The sequence below is a fragment of the Dunckerocampus dactyliophorus genome, chromosome 18 (genome assembly GCF_027744805.1).
Source record: "Dunckerocampus dactyliophorus isolate RoL2022-P2 chromosome 18, RoL_Ddac_1.1, whole genome shotgun sequence".
NCBI classification, from domain to species: Eukaryota; Metazoa; Chordata; class Actinopteri; order Syngnathiformes; family Syngnathidae; genus Dunckerocampus; species Dunckerocampus dactyliophorus.
Window position 1 is genome coordinate 20074418 of NC_072836.1, and position 19904 is coordinate 20094321.

A 19904-nucleotide genomic window follows, 5' to 3' on the forward strand; every position below is an offset into this window, starting at 1 on the left:
GAACAGAGGTACTTGCGAAACCGGCAGCCAATCAGAGGAGAACATCCTGTTCATTCAAAGAGAAACAAGTAGCCCAGCTTTTGTACAATAAAACGATAAGTTCAATTTACCTCGCAAGTGGGAATTCTCCGAGTTGTTCACACGGCAATTATTTCTAAACAGCAGCAATGAAAGTGGTTACATTGTAAAGAAAGTGTAATTGAAATTAAAACATACGTGCTTGTATGTACATTCTGTACAGTACAGTTTCTACCAATAGAGTGGGGATCTCCTTTTCTGGCGATCCCTAAACGCATCATAATCATATTCAAACCTAATCACAGCAAAACAAAGCGTGAAAAATACTTTGACGCGTCTGTGTCGTCACATAAATAAAACAGAAACGTACGTGGGGTGGCTGAAAGACATGAAAGATTTGTCTTTAATGTTAAAAGCCCTTTTATGTGTACGTCACATTGAGGTATTTAAATTGCTCGTGGCTGGAAGACTGATTTCCACTCGGGATTTGACTTTGCCGACGAACGTTCAGCAACTTTCCCCCCTCTTCTTCATCGCTTCTAGCAAGCCACTTAAAGGTAGGATGACTTAATTCATGCCTAAAAAATGAATGAATAACGACTACAATAGGCTTGAATCGTGTGGAGCTAATGTTGGAATTGTATTGCATGTTGTTACTTTGATGGATAAATGCTCTGTTGATAACATGTAATGGAGCTAATGTAGAATTGTATTACATGTTCATGTTCCTGCTGCTTGATGGACAAATGCTTTGCTGATTGACAGATGGATGGATAAATGCTTTGCCAATGGATGGGTGGATGGATAAATGCTCATGTTTTTGTCTTTTTGTTAGCGATAAGACACTGTACACTGATGTTATTTTCTGCTCGTTTCATGTGAGAATGAATGTTATAGTAGGAGTAGGATAACTGTTTATGTAAAGACTGTCCGAGCAGCAAGGATCAGAGGTCAAAGTGTATGGGTGTGAGTGTAGGTGGCTGTATTCTGTTGACTTGTGTTGGAACTCAGGATGTTAGCATATGTGCTCACATCTTAAAAGAATCTAGGATCATGTGCAAAGTGTCCTCCCATCAGACAAGACAGATGGCTGAGAATAGATAAGCCTCCGGTTCACCCACCATGCTGGGGGTGAAAAGAGGCATGTGTGTTCATCAAAGGGAATTGCTATAAGTAATTTATTTGGTCAGTTAGATGTTGTACTCATAAATGCCTATAAGCTGTTTCCTAGAAGCTGTTTAATCAAAGTATAGTACTTTGGGGTGCAGGGGTGTGGTTGTGTGTGAACCAAGAGGGAGTGAAGCTGGTGCTGAGGGAGGACAGTGAGTCTGTCGTCAGTTGATGGGGAAAAAAGGATTAAATACAAGGCCTGAACCTCTACATGTGTTCATTGCATCAGTTTGGTCATTAAAGGGAGAGAAGTTTCCCTTGTCCAACTTAAAGTGGGTCATAGACTTGTAGAGCATGTGATCATTAGGTCAGTCGCGTTATACTCCTTTAATTTTCTAGCGTAGCGTTGGACTGTTGCATGCTAGCTGCTTTTTTATGGCTTTAATGATAAATGATGTCATGTGCTGGGCAGGCTAGCTTGATGGCCTTTTGGGACTGGAGGTGAAGGATCCATTTGGGGCTTTAAATGAGAAGCTAATCCAATCGAAGCACATACAACTAGCCAGCTGGCTGGCAGACACACACACACACACACACACACACACACACACATATATATATAGATGTGCACAGCTGGTAACTGGCCCGTGCCTTGGAGTAAAACCAGCGCCGTGGTGACCCACTGATCAATGACACTGCAGACGAGCAATCTATTGGCTGTATGATGAAAGCAAAGGGGAGGGGGGAGGCAGGGAGGGGCTGAGTGGTGTTGAATGGTGTTTCCCTGTGACCAGCCACAGATGGCAAACAATAGGTCAGTCGGTTACTTTGTAACAGGCTGCAGGACACAGTGTGACATGTTATTTAATAGTTATTATTGCAATAAGCTGTCTGTAATGTCAATTTGCACCCCTAAGCAACAGGTCCTTACTATGAATCCTGCATGTTTATCTTCCAGTATTGTAATACATTGTGTAACAACGAGTCAACATAATAGGTGTAATGCAGTGGCGTGCTATACCACTGACATGGTCCTTAGGACAGCAGAACACTTGGCGACTAAAAGGAACAGGAAGCTGTGTTAGGATGGATGAAGCAAGGCCGGGAGTGGCAATGCTGTACTTGCTTCCTCACGGTGCATCTTGGCTGCCAGGCTGGTAGGTTAGCTGGGTTTCACTTGAGATGATGACCTCACTCATGCAAATGTGTCGCTTTAAATTCACCAGTAGACGTGGTTTGTAAGTGTGTGTGTGTGTGTGTGTGTGTGTGTGCGTGTGAGTGTCACTGGTCAGCAGAAAGCGGGGCTGTTTTTTGCTCTCAGAATGCAAGCATACATGCACTGTCATCAAAACGAGCTGGTGCTTATTATTGGCTGTTGCCTGTGTTTGAAATGCACACTCGTATAAACACATGCACACTCGTATAAACACACGTGCTTCAGTGGTTGGTTAATCTTTGACTTTTATTAAATTTAAATTTAGGTGATCGTATGCCTCATTAGCATTATTAACGGCTGTTACTGTTACATAGTCAGCATGTAGTAAACTGGACTTTAATACCTATTTCTATGTATGCACGTACATGGGGTCATTGAACACACTGTTGCACCAATGTGGCCGTCCGGTTGTAAACACACACATGGTGTTATATGTGACACGAGTCCATTCCGGACCCTCTCAATGCCCGCCCACCACTTGAAATTCTGTTAAGAGGTGTTGACAAAACGGCTACTTATAAATACCATGAACATCCACAGGCCCTGCGTTCACCGACGGCTCATTTAACACGATGTAACAATGTATAAGAAATATGGCCGCATGGTGTCATTAACCGTGGCCCACTTGTGTCCCTGGAAACCTTTGGGGCGTTCCTCCCTCTTGGCTGGTTAAACATTTCCCAGCCAATCCTTGTTATGCCATTATGGCACCAACATGGAGGAGGAATCCTCTTACCTTGTTTGTTATTTGCACAACTTTTATCACTAATAACATCCACAAGGGAGTTATTAGATTATTCAGGGGGGGAACTTTAGTCCGTTGAAGGCCTGTAAATGAATAAGTCGTCCCAGTAGACCTTTGGCCACCTCAAGCATGCACCTTTTTTCTTGCACTTGTGTAGATTCTAGTTGTGGTATTTGTGCTTCAACAAGTTGCTCCATTTTTTGTGCCTGAGTGTCTTGTGTGGTATTATTGGCAGATGTCAAACTGGCTTCTACTGTTGCTGATTTAAGGGGAAAATCTTTGCGAGTCACACAAGGACAAGTGTGATACAAAATCAGTTCACAAAGGAGGCCGACATGGACGACTTGTTGCAATGCATTAAGAGGAAGTGTTAAAGGAGGAAGATGTTTGTGTGCTACCCGTGTTAAGCTAAAAGTTGGTTATAATGGCAAACTTGTAGATGCAAATTAGGCCATTTTAGTTAATGTGCCTGCTAAAAGGACACACCTTTGTTATACTACTGCAACCAAGAAGTCATGTGATCACTTACTAGCGAGGCTTGGGCAAAGAAGGGGAAGGGGGGTGCCACTTATGTCATTCCCCACAAGTCTTGTGTGTGTGTCATGTGAGTGACCCCATCAGCATCACTTACTGTAACATTTGGTTTATTAAGCATTTCCACAGGGCAGTGTCCAAGGTGTCCCCTCATGTAAAAAAGACAGTTAATTTTAATTCTTGTTTAACCTAACATTTAAAAAGTTTTTGAAGGGAACGTTCTCGCCATGTTCTCTACATGAAATCCATTCCCACTTGATTCTTTCAATCCTTTTTGCAATGGTCGCCTCCCTCGCTCTCCTCTCGCCCTCACCTCGCGAGAGCTCTGTGCAGGCGCAGCGTGCGGCGACGTGCTCGTTACATGACGCCGGACCAATCAGAAGGCGCGATTTCCAAAGTTTACCTTATATGGCTCGAGCCGGGCCACTAAGGCGATATAAAAGCCACGCGCCCTCAGTTAGCTGATTCACTGAGCGCCGTCACACGCAGCTCGTGCGGGATATCATTTGCCTGAAACCAGTTTCCCTTAAAGCGAAAAGCCCCTCCCCACCTAAAGGTAAGGCGACGATTTATTCATCGAATCAACATTATTTGTCGTATTTTGTTACGGAACTGTGATGGAACGTAATGAATGGCGACGTGATGCGGCGACTGTGATGCTCTTTGTCTAAACGTTGCACCGTGAGTCCTGCTAATGAACATGAAAATGTAATTGTAAGCTTCGTCTGGGTGCCGTTGACACTTTTCAAGGACTGCCCTAAGAGAATCTGGAAACCTACTCTTGTTTGTAACCGGCTTATGGCAACCTTGTGAGCGCTTAAAAGTGGCTTAAAGTGTGTTTGACGTCGCAGCACCGCTAGTCTGTGTGGCTTAGTGGTGCTTATTAAGAAGCATAGTCATTTTTTTTTATTAAATAGGGGGGTTTGTGTGTCTGGGCCAGTGGGTGCTCCCTTTGTGCGCGCTGCGGCGGGGTGTGACCTACTTTAGCATGTTAGCTTTAGCCACATCGTGCCGCCACCGCCCTTACGTCTTGCACTTAAGTTCAAAGTCAATACCAAGTTATTTACAGCTTTCATAAATATTACTGTTATTTAGAATTACCCATTTAAATGTTACATTCTACAACTTGACTGGACAATTTAGCAGCTATTAAATGTGAAAGTGTAAAAATGCATAACTTGACGGATATTTCCTCAAAAGGCGTGGCTTTCAGGAAATGGCGTCGCTCATTCGCAATGAAACAAGCCGGTGGCGTAACTAATAATGGCGTCATTTAAGATTCGTCTGAGTGACGTGGTATGAGCAAGCTACAAAAAATGGGACCGATGAAGGCTAGAACAATAGACAAGAGGGAGTGGTCGTCGAGCACTGGTTGTTTCTTTCAGTACTCTGCCGCCCTGGCTGAGCGCCATGGCAGCCGGTAGCTGTAAAGCTGCTCAAAACCCAACATGCCCTTATATGGTAACAAGTGCACACAGCGCCACTTCCTTTTGTCTGGCCACGAAGAATTTGTGTTCGCGCGCTCCCCCTAGCGGCGACTGGGTGACTTCCGCATTCAAGCAGGAAGTGGAAGAAGGCAGACTTGAATGTTAAGTAAGGGTTTTTTCAGTCATTTGTTTCACTCCTTTCAGTTCAGCCATGGAAGATGAAATCGCCGCACTGGTTGTTGACAACGGATCCGGAATGTGCAAAGCCGGATTCGCTGGAGATGACGCCCCTCGTGCTGTCTTCCCCTCCATTGTTGGCCGCCCCAGGCATCAGGTAACTATCAGTTGTTCCCCCCCGTACATGTAAATACTTTTGGCACTGGTGCTAATAGGTTTGTCATTTATAGGGCGTGATGGTCGGCATGGGCCAGAAGGACAGCTACGTTGGTGACGAGGCCCAGAGCAAGAGGGGTATCCTCACCCTGAAGTACCCCATTGAGCACGGTATTGTGACCAACTGGGACGACATGGAGAAGATCTGGCATCACACCTTCTACAACGAGCTGAGAGTTGCCCCTGAGGAGCACCCCGTCCTGCTCACAGAGGCACCCCTGAACCCCAAAGCCAACAGGGAGAAGATGACCCAGGTATGCAAGCAAATGCACAAATACATCGTCCATATATTCTCTCCATTCTCACTCTACTTCCTCCCTCCTCCAGGATCTCTCTTCTATGAGCTCTATCAGGTCTCTTGACTGTGTGCCTTTCTCGCCCCCATGTTTTGACAATTGAGAAATCTGACATGCACAAGTGTGAAGGAATGAATTTCTGCACCTTGTTCCTACTAACCTGAGTCTCACGCTAATGCATGCAGAAATGCCGTGGTCACCAAAGGTAAAAGATGCTGATCATAATTCTAATTCTCTTCTACAGATCATGTTCGAGACCTTCAACACACCCGCCATGTACGTTGCCATCCAGGCTGTGCTGTCCCTGTACGCCTCCGGTCGTACCACCGGTATCGTCATGGACTCCGGTGATGGTGTGACCCACACGGTGCCCATCTACGAGGGTTACGCCCTGCCCCACGCCATCCTGCGTCTGGACCTGGCCGGCCGCGACCTCACAGACTACCTCATGAAGATCCTGACAGAGCGTGGCTACTCCTTCACCACCACGGCCGAGAGGGAAATCGTGCGCGACATCAAGGAGAAGCTGTGCTACGTCGCCCTGGACTTTGAGCAGGAGATGAGCACCGCCGCCTCTTCCTCCTCCCTGGAGAAGAGCTACGAGCTGCCCGACGGACAGGTCATCACCATCGGCAACGAGAGGTTCCGTTGCCCCGAGGCCCTCTTCCAGCCTTCCTTCCTGGGTACGTTCTCTCCCCCGCTGCCTCAAAAGGAGTCTGTGGCGTATCCACCTGCTAACAAGGGCTTGTTCTCTCAGGTATGGAGTCCTGCGGTATCCACGAGACCACTTACAACAGCATCATGAAGTGCGACGTCGACATCCGTAAGGATCTGTACGCCAACACTGTGCTGTCTGGCGGTACCACCATGTACCCCGGCATTGCTGACAGGATGCAGAAGGAGATCACAGCCCTGGCCCCCTCCACCATGAAGATCAAGGTGAGCACAGCCACAGATGGCAAAAGATGAAGTCCATTGCAGCGTATTAATGATGTATCTCCTCCTGTAGATCATTGCCCCACCTGAGCGTAAATACTCTGTCTGGATTGGTGGCTCCATCCTGGCCTCCCTGTCCACCTTCCAGCAGATGTGGATCAGCAAGCAAGAATACGACGAGTCCGGCCCCTCCATCGTCCACCGCAAATGCTTCTAAACAGACTGTTCCTCCTCCCCTTCCCCAACCAAATGCCCAACATTTTCAGCTCTGTGCAAAACGACCACACATTCTCATACATACTCGAGCGCAGAGCCTATGCCCAGCTCATTGGCATGGCTTAGCTTAGTTTTTGGCGCTTGACTCAGGATTTAAAAAGTAAAACTGGAACGATGGTGACAGTAATGTTTTGGCAAGGTCCAATAAAGCACCCCAGGGTTCTGCAGTTGCATCTGGGGACTAAAAATGTACTTTTTTTTTTTTTTTTTTCCTTTGAGTCATTCCAAATGTTGAAACTGCATCCAACACATGATTCCAAATGTTAACTGCATTGTTCAGACACGTATTTGCCTCTGTGAAGGCTGCCCAGTGGTTGGTGCATACTTAACATGGTGGTAGTATCGCTTGTATGTAAATTATGTCTGGGGTTTTTTGTACTTTCAGCCTTAAAAATATCTTGGTCCTGTTTTTTTTGTTTTGTTTTATGCAAAACCCAGTTGTGACCTGTTCTTCCCCCTGTTGGCAGTTTCATCCCCAGGGTGGTGGGGCAAGGGGTCTCGAGGTGATGGGGTAACGTGGGGTGCCAGGCAAGTACACTGACTATCCCAATAAAGTGCACATGTGTTCAGACCAGAACTTAATTGTCGTGTCTTTATTTTAATTCTCGTTCATGAGTTTTTTTTTTTTTGGAGAATCAACTCTACAATGGGCTCCATAATGTAATATGGACTTCCTGTATTGGAATGCAATAGGCTGCTGCTTTGCTGTTTGTCCACATTTGGTCCTTAGTCTATCGGTGTGCAATTGTGGTCTTTTGACTACTAAAAGTAAGTTTGGGCTCTACTGATTGTGTATTCGTGTGTGTGCACAAGTCTTGGCTCAAAACAATGGAAAGGTATTTTGGTCATAAATGTACACTGCTCAAAAAAATTAAACACTTCAAAAACATCAGATCTAAACTGGGGGGAAATTATCTTTAATATCTTTCTTGATAATAAGTGGGTGTATTAGTAACAAAATGATGCCACATTTGACAGAAATGAAAATGATCACCCTATAAAGGGGGGGAAATCAAAGACCCCCAAAAATGAAAGTGAAAAAATGATGCAGCACACTGGTCCATTTTGCTAAAATATTCATTGTAGCAACTCAAAATGATTCTCAGTAGTTTGTGTGGCCCCCACGTGCTTGTACGCATGCCTGACAACGTGGGGGCATGCTCCTAATGAGACTACGGATGGTGTCCTGGGGGATCTCCTCCCAGATCTGAACCAGGGCATCACTCAGGTACCTGGACGCATGGAGGAGATTCCAGGAAACAGGTAGTTACTCCAGGAGAGCTGGACAGGGCAGCAGAAGGTCCTTCAACCCTCAGCAGGATCGGTATCTGCTCCTTTGTGCAAGGAGGAACAGGATGAGCACTGCCAGAGCCCTACAAAATGACCTCCAGCAGGCCACTGGTGTGAATGTTTCTGACCAAACAATCAGAAACAGGCTCCATGTGGGTGGCCTGAGGGCCCGACGTCCTGTAGTGGGCCCTGTGGTCACTGCCCAGCACCGTAGAGCTCGATTGGCATTTGCCATAGACCACCAGAATTGGCAACTACACCACTGGTGCCCTGTGCTCTTCACTGATGAGAGCAAGTTCAACCTGAGCACATGCGACAGACGTGAAAGGGTCTGGAGATGCCGTGGAGAACGTTATGCTGCCTGCAACATCATTCAGCATGACCGCTTTGGTGGTGGGTCAGTGATGGTCTGGGGAGGCATATCCCTGGAAGGACGTACAGACCTCTACAGGTTAGATAACGGCACCCTGACTGCTATTAGGTATCGGGATGAAATCCTTGGACCCATTGTCAGAACCTACGCTGGTGCGGTGGGACCTGGGTTCCTCCTGGTCCACGACAATGCCCGACCTCATGTGGCTAGTGTATGCAGGTAGTTCCTGGAGGATGAAGGAATTGATAACATTGACTGGCCCCCACGTTCACCTGACCTAAACCCAATAGAACACCACTGGGACATTATGTTGAGGTCCATCTGGCGCCGCCAGGTTGCTCCTCAGACTTTCCAGGAGCCCTGGTCCAGATCTGGGAGAAGATCCCCCAGGACACCATCCGTAGTCTCATTAGGAGCATGCCCCGACGTTGTCAGGCATGCGTACAAGCACGTGGGGGCCACACAAACTACTGAGAATCATTTTGAGTTGCTACAATGACATTTTAGCTAAATGGACCAGTGTGCTGCATCAGTTTTTCACTTTCATTTTTGGGGTGCCAATAAACCCAGGCTGCATTTCGGTCACCCCTGCTCTAGCGCTTTGAGATTGCTGAAATGTAAAGTGGCATTTTTATAATATTGGACGTGAAAGCTTGGTTTTGCACTTTATTCTCACCAGGGTCTCGGGGGGTATGCTGGGGTACGCAGGGCACAAAGAATCATTCACACTCAAATTCATACTTGTAGTTGCCAATTAATATGGAATGGAATGTGGGAGGAAACCGGAGTACCTGGAGAAAACCCACGTAAGCAAGAGAAGGCAAACTCCACATACAGATGCCCAACGGAGAAACAAACCCACATCTTCCAGATCTCCTGTGTGGCCAACATGCTAGCTACCAGGCCATCAGCATTACCAGTGTCCACATTGTGTAAAAGTAAATGATTATTAAATGCCGTATTAGGTGTAAATAAATAATAAAAGATTGAATATAAAAGTGCCAAAATACACTGCTATTGACAATATGCTGTACAGCCAACTTAATGGCCGCTGTTGCACTTTACAGCCTGAAGATGGCAGTGAAGACTCGTTAAAAGTCCTACTGTGCCATTTTCTGTCAACACACGTACAGTAAAAGATAATGTAAATACTAGACTAGGAATGGCGTAAATGAACATTTGCATACGATAAAGTAGACAAATGACCCCTCGTGTTCTACATATGACAGCACAGATCCAGCAGCGGCCCATTAATCAGGCTGTCCCACTTTTATGAAGAGTACAGCGGGCAGCATGCTGGAAACCTGGTGATGTATGACATCCCAGAGGGCTGTTTGAGGAAACATAAAGGCTTGCCAGATGCGTACACACAAGCAAGAGAGGTTATGAATTTATGCATGCGCCTATAAAGTCCAAACGCATTTACGAACACACAGCGTATTGGAAATTTATTTTATTCCACTGCAGCCTCCCGCCTCCCTGTGATTCTGCTGAGACTGCTTCTCCTCTGATATCCTTTTACTGCCGTGCCAGCAAAACCCTCACAAACAGGGAAGCGGTGCTTGCAGTGCATGTGGTGGACTGGCTTTTGTGTGCATGCGTGTGTTGCAGATGTGTCAGCACCCATTTTTTTTTTCACTGCAGAATTATTCAAAGCGTGCTGCTGTGTCTCCATTGGGTCCCTACATATGCAGTTCTTATTTTTGCCACCAGATAGAGCCAATTATTCCAAGAGGTAACACACTGAAGTTGAGAATGTATCTGTGCCATTCGGAATCTCCACATGCAGTTCTTATTTTTGCCACCAGATGGTACCAAATCACAATGCTCCTTGTATGTCATAACAGCAAACAGAAGAAGGCCTTCAGGGAATAATAACTCATATTTTTAAACATTAGCTCATCTTTTTATAACCTTGAGAGTAACATAAAGCCGACTGAATGCGACAATGCTACAAAATATCATTAGTTTGATCAGTTGCAAGCAGGGGTTGCTTATATTGATTTAATAGACATGAAAGGTGCAAGATGATGCGCCCATTGATCTTGAGTTGTAAGTCTGTGCATGAACAGAGTACTGTATAGTGGTACTGTCAAATGGACATATACTGTATGTTGACCTTTTTTGGTATCAGTAGCATGTCTGGTATTGTATTTGAGACACATGCCAGCTTTACAACAATGCTGTTATTGCTGCTAGACTGGAACACATATCTTTGATGAACTCTCCCGTGCAGCATTTGCATGCGTATGATACATAACCATCGCTTTGGCGCAAATGTGCCGAGTCATCCATCAGCCTATCAACACTGGAGAGAAGTTCCACTCCAATAAATTGTCAACTTCCTTATGGGCAGTTAATGAATCCCCATAAAGTCTCTCGATTGCTGCAATTGTCAAGGCTAGTAGCTGCGATGTCTATCTACGTGTTGCCTGGCAACGCCAATAAGGGAGTCACGGAGGCAGCGTTTGGAAGGTAATTAAGAGCAGGAATGAGGCAACACGAGAAACTACCACCGCATCCCCAAAAAGGAATGAGATAAATAAAAATGGATGCCTTGAATGCATCACAGCAAGTGTGTTTGCTGATTGTCGATGAAACCTCAGCGTTTTGCATGAAAATAGTGTGTCAATCTTTATGCTTTCTTGTAACTCAATCATTTGAGTGTGTATGGCCCCCTTTTAATCCTTTCACCCAACACCACTACCACCACACCCACCTGGTAAAGCCATCTGCTGATTGACAGGTACCCCATGAGACCTGTATATATATATCTGTATATATGTGCATGTGTGTGGGGGTTGGTGTGAGTCAGTCATGTTTATTGCATGCGTGTGTGCGTGTGTGTGTTGTTTGTCTCCCTCACAGACCACAATGCTGCAATTAAGCCCTGCTCGGATTAGCCGTGCTGCAATGCAGTGGTCGTTGCTGCTTGTAGCCGTATGAGAAGCGGAGATGGTGAATTTGTCCTCTCAGGATGGGCGAGCGGGCGGGGGTCACTGAAAAGATCGGTTATTCATTGCTGTGGATGTGTCTCTTCTGGCTTTATTATGAACTAAGGTGTGTGTGTGTGTGTGTGTGTGTGTGTGCGTGTGTGTGTGTGTAGGACACATCTTTATGTATTTATTTATTTATATGCCCTTTCCAGAGAGGAGTGACCCCCTCCACTCCCCCCCCCCCCCCCCCCAACTGAATTAATCAATGCTGTCTTGTGTGTCTTGTCCCCTGTGGGTTCATGCATCCCGCCGCAGACTCCAATTGTTTAGCCAATAAAAGAGAATGAAGCAGCGATATTATCCACTGTGAGGGGTGAAAGAGATGCATTTGAGGATTACATGATGTGATTTCTGCAGCATTTGTGCCCGTAAATCAAAGCACAAGCAGGACTTGGCTGAATGTAAATCAGCCATGAATGTGATAACTCGATGACCACATTCATTTGAAAAACGTCAAAAATATATGTATACCTGAAGCATATTCCTAACTCTTTATTGGAATTTGCATGAATCCATCTAGCCACCCACCTCCACAGTGAAGGTAGCCCCCCCATGATTCGACAAGAAGATGAAACCTGCCTCCTTCCTTGCGTCGTGAAAAGAGAGCAACAATGGCAGGCTAATCTGCGCCTATTGTTTGAAATTCCCAGTTGGATGGAAGGAGAACAAAGGTCCCCTCAGCGCGGGACATCGCACTCATCAGATCCCAGCCTCGGCGCTCCCTCCCCGGCTCCCATGGAAGGCTGAGCCGCTGTGAGGCTCGTGGACGACGGGCTGCTTCTTCCTTTTCCTCATCCGGGGTATGACGTCCCTTTTTTACCATCATGGGTTGAGCTCTCGGTTTCATTTGGGATTTTTTTTTTTATCCCTCCGTTTATGGATGAAGCAGGAGGTGGTTCTTCTACCTTCTCGGACTCGTAGCCCCCTGCTTTGCTAGGGGTGGGCGGGTCGATTCAAATATCGATACGGTCGATACCAAGTGCAGGCTCATCATTTTATGAATATCTGTGTTTTTTTGTTGTGTTGTTCATATTGTTGCATTGTTAATATATTTATTGTGATATTGTTAAAAAAAAGTCCGGAAATAAGTGGGAGTGCATTTTTTTTAAACATTTAACGTTTATTTGTAATATTTATGTTAATATTTGCATTTAGATTTAGATTCAGATCAATTCAAATGTATTAAATTTAGGTATAAATATGAATATTAAATATTAAGAAAACGTTCAAAATACATGTTCAAAATAAAAGTTAAAAAATGTTTTTTTTTATTTTTCAAATGTAAATGTAAAAATAAATACAAGTCTAAAATATCATTCCTGTGTCGTTGCATAATCTGTACGTTATGTTTATTTAACCGCCTCCATTCCCATTCCCTGTGCAATAGCAATTTCAATCTAATCGATATTGGCAATACTGGCCGATATCGATACTGACACTGATCGATCTCAACATTTGCAGTATCGCCCCACCCCTACTTACGCTACCGAAGGATCCCCTTGAAACCGACCCTAACCAGGAGAGGAGGGGTTGGAGGGCAGCTTGAAACCGTGGGCGATTTTTAATCAACATTATCTGGGAACGACGAGTATATACTGTACGGAACACGCAGCGGTGGAAGGGTGGGGAGTACATTAGTGGTCAAGTTTCGCAGCTCCATCCTCCCTTTCGGTGTGGCCTTTTGCATAAGCACAAAACAGCATTTTCTCCCCCTCTTCTGATGCAAATGCGAGTGTCCAAAGGAACGTTGCTGTTTTGGGGACATTTGCATCTTGAAGGCCGTTAGATGATAATAGATAGAGAAGCGGTCATGAAGGGCTTTGCAGATTCCTGTGATAAAGATGAAGCTTGTAAGCATCTGGAATAGGTGTTGCTGCATTTATGAGGACGTGATGACACAGTAAATTCGGCGTTTGTGCGGGAATTTGCATGGGATTAGTTTAAATAAATGAGATACACAGTATCTTAAAGACTAGTGTTTTCAATGTGTGAGTACTTTCTAACCCGTCTTGCGTGGGGGGGGGTCGTCTTGCAACTCCGCCAGCCACCTGAATTTTTAGCGAAAAGAGAGAACAGAGGAAAAGGAGCGCTGAGGAGACCTTGCCTCTCTCGCTCCATAATTGGTTTTATAGTACCTGGTGACTCAGCCAGCGTTTGGAACCTGAATGACACAACGTTTGGCCAATCACAGAGGAGATTTCAGCAACATAATGGGAGGGGATATACGGGTGGGTGGTGCCAATGTAGGGGGCGTGGCTTGTAAAACAATGCTGCGTTTCATTGCTGAGAAGTAAACGTACGAGACAGGGGTTCTCTCTCTCCCCCCCCCCTTAGTATTATTATTATTATTCCCCACTCTCAGATCACCTTGGAGTGTGCATGGAATGGACTCCACCAGTTCTCTCAGCAACTTGGACGGACTCTGCGAGACCCCTTTTTAACTCTTTTCCTACCAACACCCCCCCATCTCAAGTAAGCGCTTCGACGTTGTTTTTGTACTTTTTTTTTCCTTCCAGATAAAGTGTCGACATTTTTCCTTTATTGCACTTTATTTGTGTTACACCAAAAGGGCGCGGAAGTTCTTGTCGTCCCTGTTTTTTGGATATTAACGGCGTGGGAACATTATTCCGTCAAAGTTTAGCCGTTAACGGAATGCTAGCAAACTTTGAAACGTGGCTCTTATGTCGTGTTTCTCCGCCACCGAACCACACACATTGCAGCACAAAATAACGTCTAACTCCGCACAAGCTCTATTTAATAATAATGCACAGTGCGGTAAACGTGTGTTTTGGTTCTTTTTTTTTAATCTAAAGTTTTTTTTAGATCCCGCCCGCCTGGAATATATCACGAGTTATTGCTGTAAATGTTTGCTCGCAAGCCTTTTTTAAGGTTAAAATCCACTTTCGCTCTTGTTTCCCCCTTTACGGCACATTTATGCTAAAGGGCGAGTTTGCGTTTGTTTAGATTGTGAAGTCCCATTTAAAGTTAAACTCCCGCATATCTTAAATGCAGCATAATGTGTGTAGAGTAATTTGTTTCAGGGCAGAATCGCTATTAAATCATAACTCGACGACGTCGTTTCATGTCGATGAGGATATTTCAGTGTGTCCTCGAACGTTAAGTGGAATATAGCATTCCTTGGACAGCACCCATGCCTCATTGCGGATCCCGGGGCTGAAATAGTTCGCAACAAAACGCCGTAAATATCTCTGCAACCTCAGCTGTTTTGGAAAACATAGATGTATATTTACGCACAGTGTTAAATTGCGGTTAAATAGTGAAGATATCTGATGGGGAAATATAGCAACATATTCACCCAAACAATAATCGTCAAGAATGTTTATATCCGAGTGGAGCGACTGATCGGTACGTCTCGGTCGTCTTTCCCCGACGAGCGGAGCCTCGAAGCGGCTGAGTGTTCGCTGTGAACCGTGGGGGCGGGAGGAGCGCCTCTCGTACGCTTAAACGTTGTATCGTAATGTTGTCGATGTAGCTACAACACCCGTTAAAAGATTTACTTTGGGTTAAACTCGCACAATCCTAATAGCGATGAAAGCGTAACGGTCAATTTTGAGCAGTTTTTCCAAACTGCGTCATTGGTCATAAGGGGGCCGCTTGGTCGCTGAAAGTGTAAAAATAATACTTAAATATGTAACTATTTTACTATTTCTGATCGATCTTTTCCACATTTTTGCTTCGCAGGTCAGCAGGATGGCTGAAAATGAGGCCGAATCTCCCGGAGAACTAAATACATTATTATTATTATAGCCAATATTGGCTTTTTCGGAATACTTCGCCCATCCGAAAGGACTATTTCTTTCCACAACTTCCGCCTTGTGGATAATGGATGGCAGAGACTTTGGAGCTCCCCGATCCGTCCACGTACCACCCCCGTTGTTGGCGGGGCTCGCCGTGGAGCCTCACCGACTCGGGGCTGCTGCAGCAGCCGGTAGGATCCCTCCCTCACCCGGCCACTTGGCCGCGACCCACCCGCCTCCTCTCCACTCTGGAAAATTTTTGCCTTCGGCCATTAACCTGCATGCACACCACAGTGAGTACATCATATTGTAGTTCTTTAATCCAACCATGCTTGCCATAAAATTCACCTTAAGGATTACATATTAACTTTAAAACTGTGTCTCTCGGCATGCTTGTTTATTATTACTGGATGATGTTATGTGGGGAAAAACGAGACCAGATGTAGACTTTAAGGAGAGTGGTTGTAAAAAAAAAAAAAAAAAATACAAAAAACTAGTTTTAGCTATAACAGCATTGTGAGAATGATTCCCACGGTGTTTTAGCGGGCAAGACATGAGTGGAAAAGTACTTGGCCCAAAACAGGAGCGCAGCAGTGGGGCAGGCCAGAGTGCATTGCTCTTGGATTGCATGTGGACCATTAAACCGCCATTCATGTTCCAAATCTTGCTTGTGTGTGTTTGTCAGAGACTGGGGTACTAAACTTGTGATCTTCCCGCGATGTGACGGGGCTGGTGGTTGGAACAGACCGTAGTGTTTATGACAGTGAGAATGCATGTGCACAGAAGGAACATTCTGCTGGTATTCTGTGTCACATACTAGTCGGAATGTGTCTTGAGAGGGCTGGGTGAATGATTTTATGTGTTAGCTGAATAAAGCCACATTGCTGTAAACCATTAAACCACCCCGCCGCGTGTTATTCTAGCTGATTCAGTGTCTCTGAATTACCTGACCAGTCAATAGATCAACACAGTGTTTGTTATTTACCCGTTGAGCGTGTAATGTCCAATCCTGCTATTAGTAATGGAAGTTTTGCATGTGCACACGTCGTCTTGTGGTCAACCAGGGGAAAGCCAGAAGCCTTTAGGTTCATAACACATGTTGTGTGGCGGAAAGGTTACCACTCTGGGTGTTTTCTTTGGAAAATGGAAAGTCTGACAAATACTGTCTTCGTGTTACCTCCCCCTGAAGTCATGTCGCTGCAGATGCATATATAGTTACAGTTTCTCTGGTTTCTGTTCAGGGGTAAACCCCCAAGAGATGATAATGTTTCACATGAGCACCGTTCCTCGTTCTTATTGTCAAAAGCGGTTTCAATGAAGTTTGTGTCAGGCGGGATTCAAGCTAAAAAAACAAAAATGACACGCTAGGTGATGCTAGAGACTTATTGCTTTGGATATGAGTTTGTAACTTCCCATGTATTATGAAGAAAAACAAGACTTAAGCACAGTGTTCATCCTTGCACGATGGCAGGGTGTCAGCATACTGCAAAGTTTTGTGAGGCTTTTAGAGGTTGTAATATGAATTATACAACCCCAGGGGCATTTGACTTTGGATGTTTCAGCGTATTGCACAGGACTCGCCAGTGAAGCATTCATTTGTCAGAGCCCCCCCTCCCCTCACCCAGCCATGCGAAAAGATGTCCGAGATGGAGTCAACATGCAGATTGATTGGGTGTGCTGCAGATCTCGAGATTTTCTTAAAAGTGGCACAGGGATATTTTTATAAGATGGCCCCATCAGCAAAAGTGGATGTTGTGGTTGTGAAACAGGCCTAAAACATTGCATTGTGTGGTCCATGACGAGGTGTATCCACAGGGAGGCTTGTGAAGTAAAATTGACCCAATGGCCGTCACAGTGCAGGCTGGCAGTTTAAAGCTCTCCTTTTTAAACGGGGATGCGAATGTTTCTGCCCACGCACATCGACCCTCTCTCACTTTCTGACTCTTTCCCCCTCCGCACGCTCACCAGCCTACACACACCGCCGTAAGAAACAGGTCGTTTGGCTTTATGGCCGCTCTTCAGTATCAAATCCCTCCAGATTACGTCGGCCAAACAGGATCCGAGGTATAGGTCCCGTGCTTGCATTAATAAAACGCCGGCTCCGCAGCATGACCGTTATTTGGTAATTGCAAATGATTGCCATGTCCCTCTTTGAAGTACCATAAAGGGCCTGAATGCAGAACTTGATGACCCCATGGATAACCAGACTGTTTTTGTTTCGTGCAATTCAAGATGTTTTTGTTTTAAATTGTCGTTTTTGGCTGCACTGTTGATAACAGATTGGGTTGTCACACCCTTTATCTCACAGCGGTCTCCCTTAAGTTTCCTGACTCAATTGTACCTCCCTTATTTGCATGTACATGCATGTCGACGTTAGCTGTTAAATGTGCACACATTACGCAACACAATTTATCCCTCTTAATAATAGCACCAGTTAGCAAATAGGAGATTCTGCCCTGTACCACTCATCCCTATTTATTCTCTCGAAAAACGATATGATCCTAGTCACTTTTTTAGTGGCTTTACATTTTTCTCTTGTCTACTGGAAGTCTGCTGAAGCCTCCGTTGCCAGATTGAGGCCATCTGTCCTGTTGCCTCCCCCGTGCATGGAGAGCAGCAGATGTAGGACTTAGACGAATTCGACTGCGCTGATGAATGAGACGAGGCTAGAAATGATCTCTCCTTGCCATTACTCTTAAAGCTGGAGGCACTCGCTGACTGTTTTATAAAGTGTGGACAGTCAAGACGTTGTTTTCTTGCACAATACACTGGAAAAAAAAATCCCCCTTTCGCCCTACTTGAGCAACATTTTTAGTCCTAAATGCTCAATTGTAGCGCATTTCTCAGAAAGTGTGTGATGTCCTCCCCCCTCCAAACAGCTGCTGGAGACATAATGCACATCGCCTCATGTGAGCAATGACTGTTAAGAGTATAAATTGCAGATGAAGGCTCAAACTGAGTGTCGGTTAACTTGCTGTTGTGTTAAAGCAATTTTCCATTGCAGTAGATGATTGCAGCTTTCAATGTTTAGGAGTAGCTTTTGGAACAAATCCATACTTGAACAGGGGCGAAGGTGGTGTCCTTCGTTTGTAGGACTATTCGGTGGTGCTGCGCATGCATGCACCAGTGAGCCAGTGAAGACTGGACTGGAGTGAAAAGGGTGTTGGGGGGTGGGGGGGGGGTTGGGGGGCTCAAACTGAGTGAGAAGACTCAATTGTGCAACCAAGGTGGGATGCATTGTTTTTGTTTTTCATGGGATAAGAGCTGATGGTTGTTTGTGTGCAAGGAGACGCTGGGATGACAGGATTGAAGTCTTATGTTTGTGTGGGAATAGGAGCATGTGATTGTGCTTAGTGCTGCTAAGGCCGGGGTTTTCCCCCTGGGACTTGCAGCGGACAGATTTATCCTGACCACAACACACTCCAACACAGTTAGATGAATGTGGTAGCCCTTCAAATGTTCTCTCCTTCTGACACGCACACACACACACACACACGCACACACACACACACACACACACACACGCGCTAAGTATAATTCATGCAGTTTGCAGGGCAGGACCGTGTTGTCTCAGCGAATACCAATTTGTCTTCCACGGTGCTTGGATAGTGTCTGTTTACGTTAATATTAATGTAGTGAGTGTGTGTTTATATGTGACGAGGCACAGTTGTGTGTATGTGTGTGTTCAAGAAGACAGAGGACACGTCCCCACCCAGATAAATTGAATCTTTCAGGAAAGAAAACCGGCTCTTTAGGAGAAAGCACAAGGCACTGCTGCCCTGCTACAATAAACCTGTCAGAAGTAGACAAACAGCACACAAGCATACCATGCACACACAGCTGTCAGACACCCGAATGATAGACCTGTGTGTGTGTGTGTGTGTGTGTGTGTGTGTGTGTGTGTGTGTGTGTGTGTGTGTGTGCACCAGAGAAAATGAGCGTGCTGTGGCATGTTGAAATACCCAGTGCATTAGCTGACTTGTTCGCTCTGCCAAATTCAAACACACAAAGGTCACACGATGTGTGATGTCTTGTCTTTTCTCTGGCCTGTTGCATGTCTCCACGCTCGCTTATAAAAGGTTACATATTTGTAATAAAACCCAAGAATTACTCTCGCAGTGTGTAGTGTTGTCAAAAGCAAGCTGAGCTGTCCTTCCCTCCCACCCAAATCACCGTCTTGGCACTCCTCGGCGTCATTGGTACAAATAAACTCCAAACTTGTTCAGTGGTTGTCTGTTTGCTGTCACTCCTATGTACGGTTTAATACAAGGAGGATCATTATTACTTCCTCTGAGAGGTTGGGTGATGACATTTTTCTGGTTTGTTAACAGAATTACAGTTGCTGCTTCATCATCATCATCTGGAGAATATACATAACCAACTGACACACAGCTCCGTTGAGGACTGTTGTACGCTCACAGTAGTTGGGGAAACCATCATATCCAGCAGACGTTTACAGTTAGGCAGTTGATACTGATCTTCATGTGTATTACTGCCACCTGTGGCACTGGAGTGGAACAGCATATCGCCTTTCAT

General features: G+C 45.4%; 2 protein-coding genes across 7 annotated transcripts in view; both read left to right on the forward strand.

Annotated features, from left to right (window-relative positions):
- The first annotated feature begins 552 nt into the window (after positions 1-552).
- Positions 553-7528, forward strand: actb2 (actin, beta 2). Of its 3 annotated transcripts, none has more exons than XM_054758622.1 (6): positions 553-575; positions 5255-5384; positions 5458-5697; positions 5984-6422; positions 6497-6678; positions 6749-7528. In XM_054758622.1, the coding sequence occupies exons 2-6, from the start codon at positions 5262-5264 to the stop codon at positions 6890-6892; spliced, it is 1128 nt and encodes a 375-aa protein (XP_054614597.1). In that variant the 5' UTR covers positions 553-575; positions 5255-5261; the 3' UTR covers positions 6893-7528. The 3 variants fall into 3 exon arrangements, with proteins under 3 accessions (XP_054614597.1, XP_054614596.1, XP_054614599.1); XM_054758621.1 differs by lacking the exon at positions 553-575 and adding an exon at positions 4020-4179; XM_054758624.1 differs by lacking the exon at positions 553-575 and adding an exon at positions 4064-4179 and having other exon boundaries at positions 5260-5384.
- Positions 7529-13914: 6386 nt separating this feature from the next.
- tnrc18 (trinucleotide repeat containing 18) overlaps positions 13915-19904 on the forward strand; it is a 47629-nt gene continuing 41639 nt past the window's right edge. For all 4 annotated transcript variants that reach the window (XM_054758789.1, XM_054758790.1, XM_054758791.1 and 1 more), the window contains exons 1-2: positions 13915-14082; positions 15313-15661. In XM_054758789.1, coding sequence (XP_054614764.1) covers positions 15454-15661 — 208 coding nt within the window. In that variant the 5' untranslated portion in view covers positions 13915-14082; positions 15313-15453. The remainder of the gene's footprint in view (positions 14083-15312; positions 15662-19904) is intronic.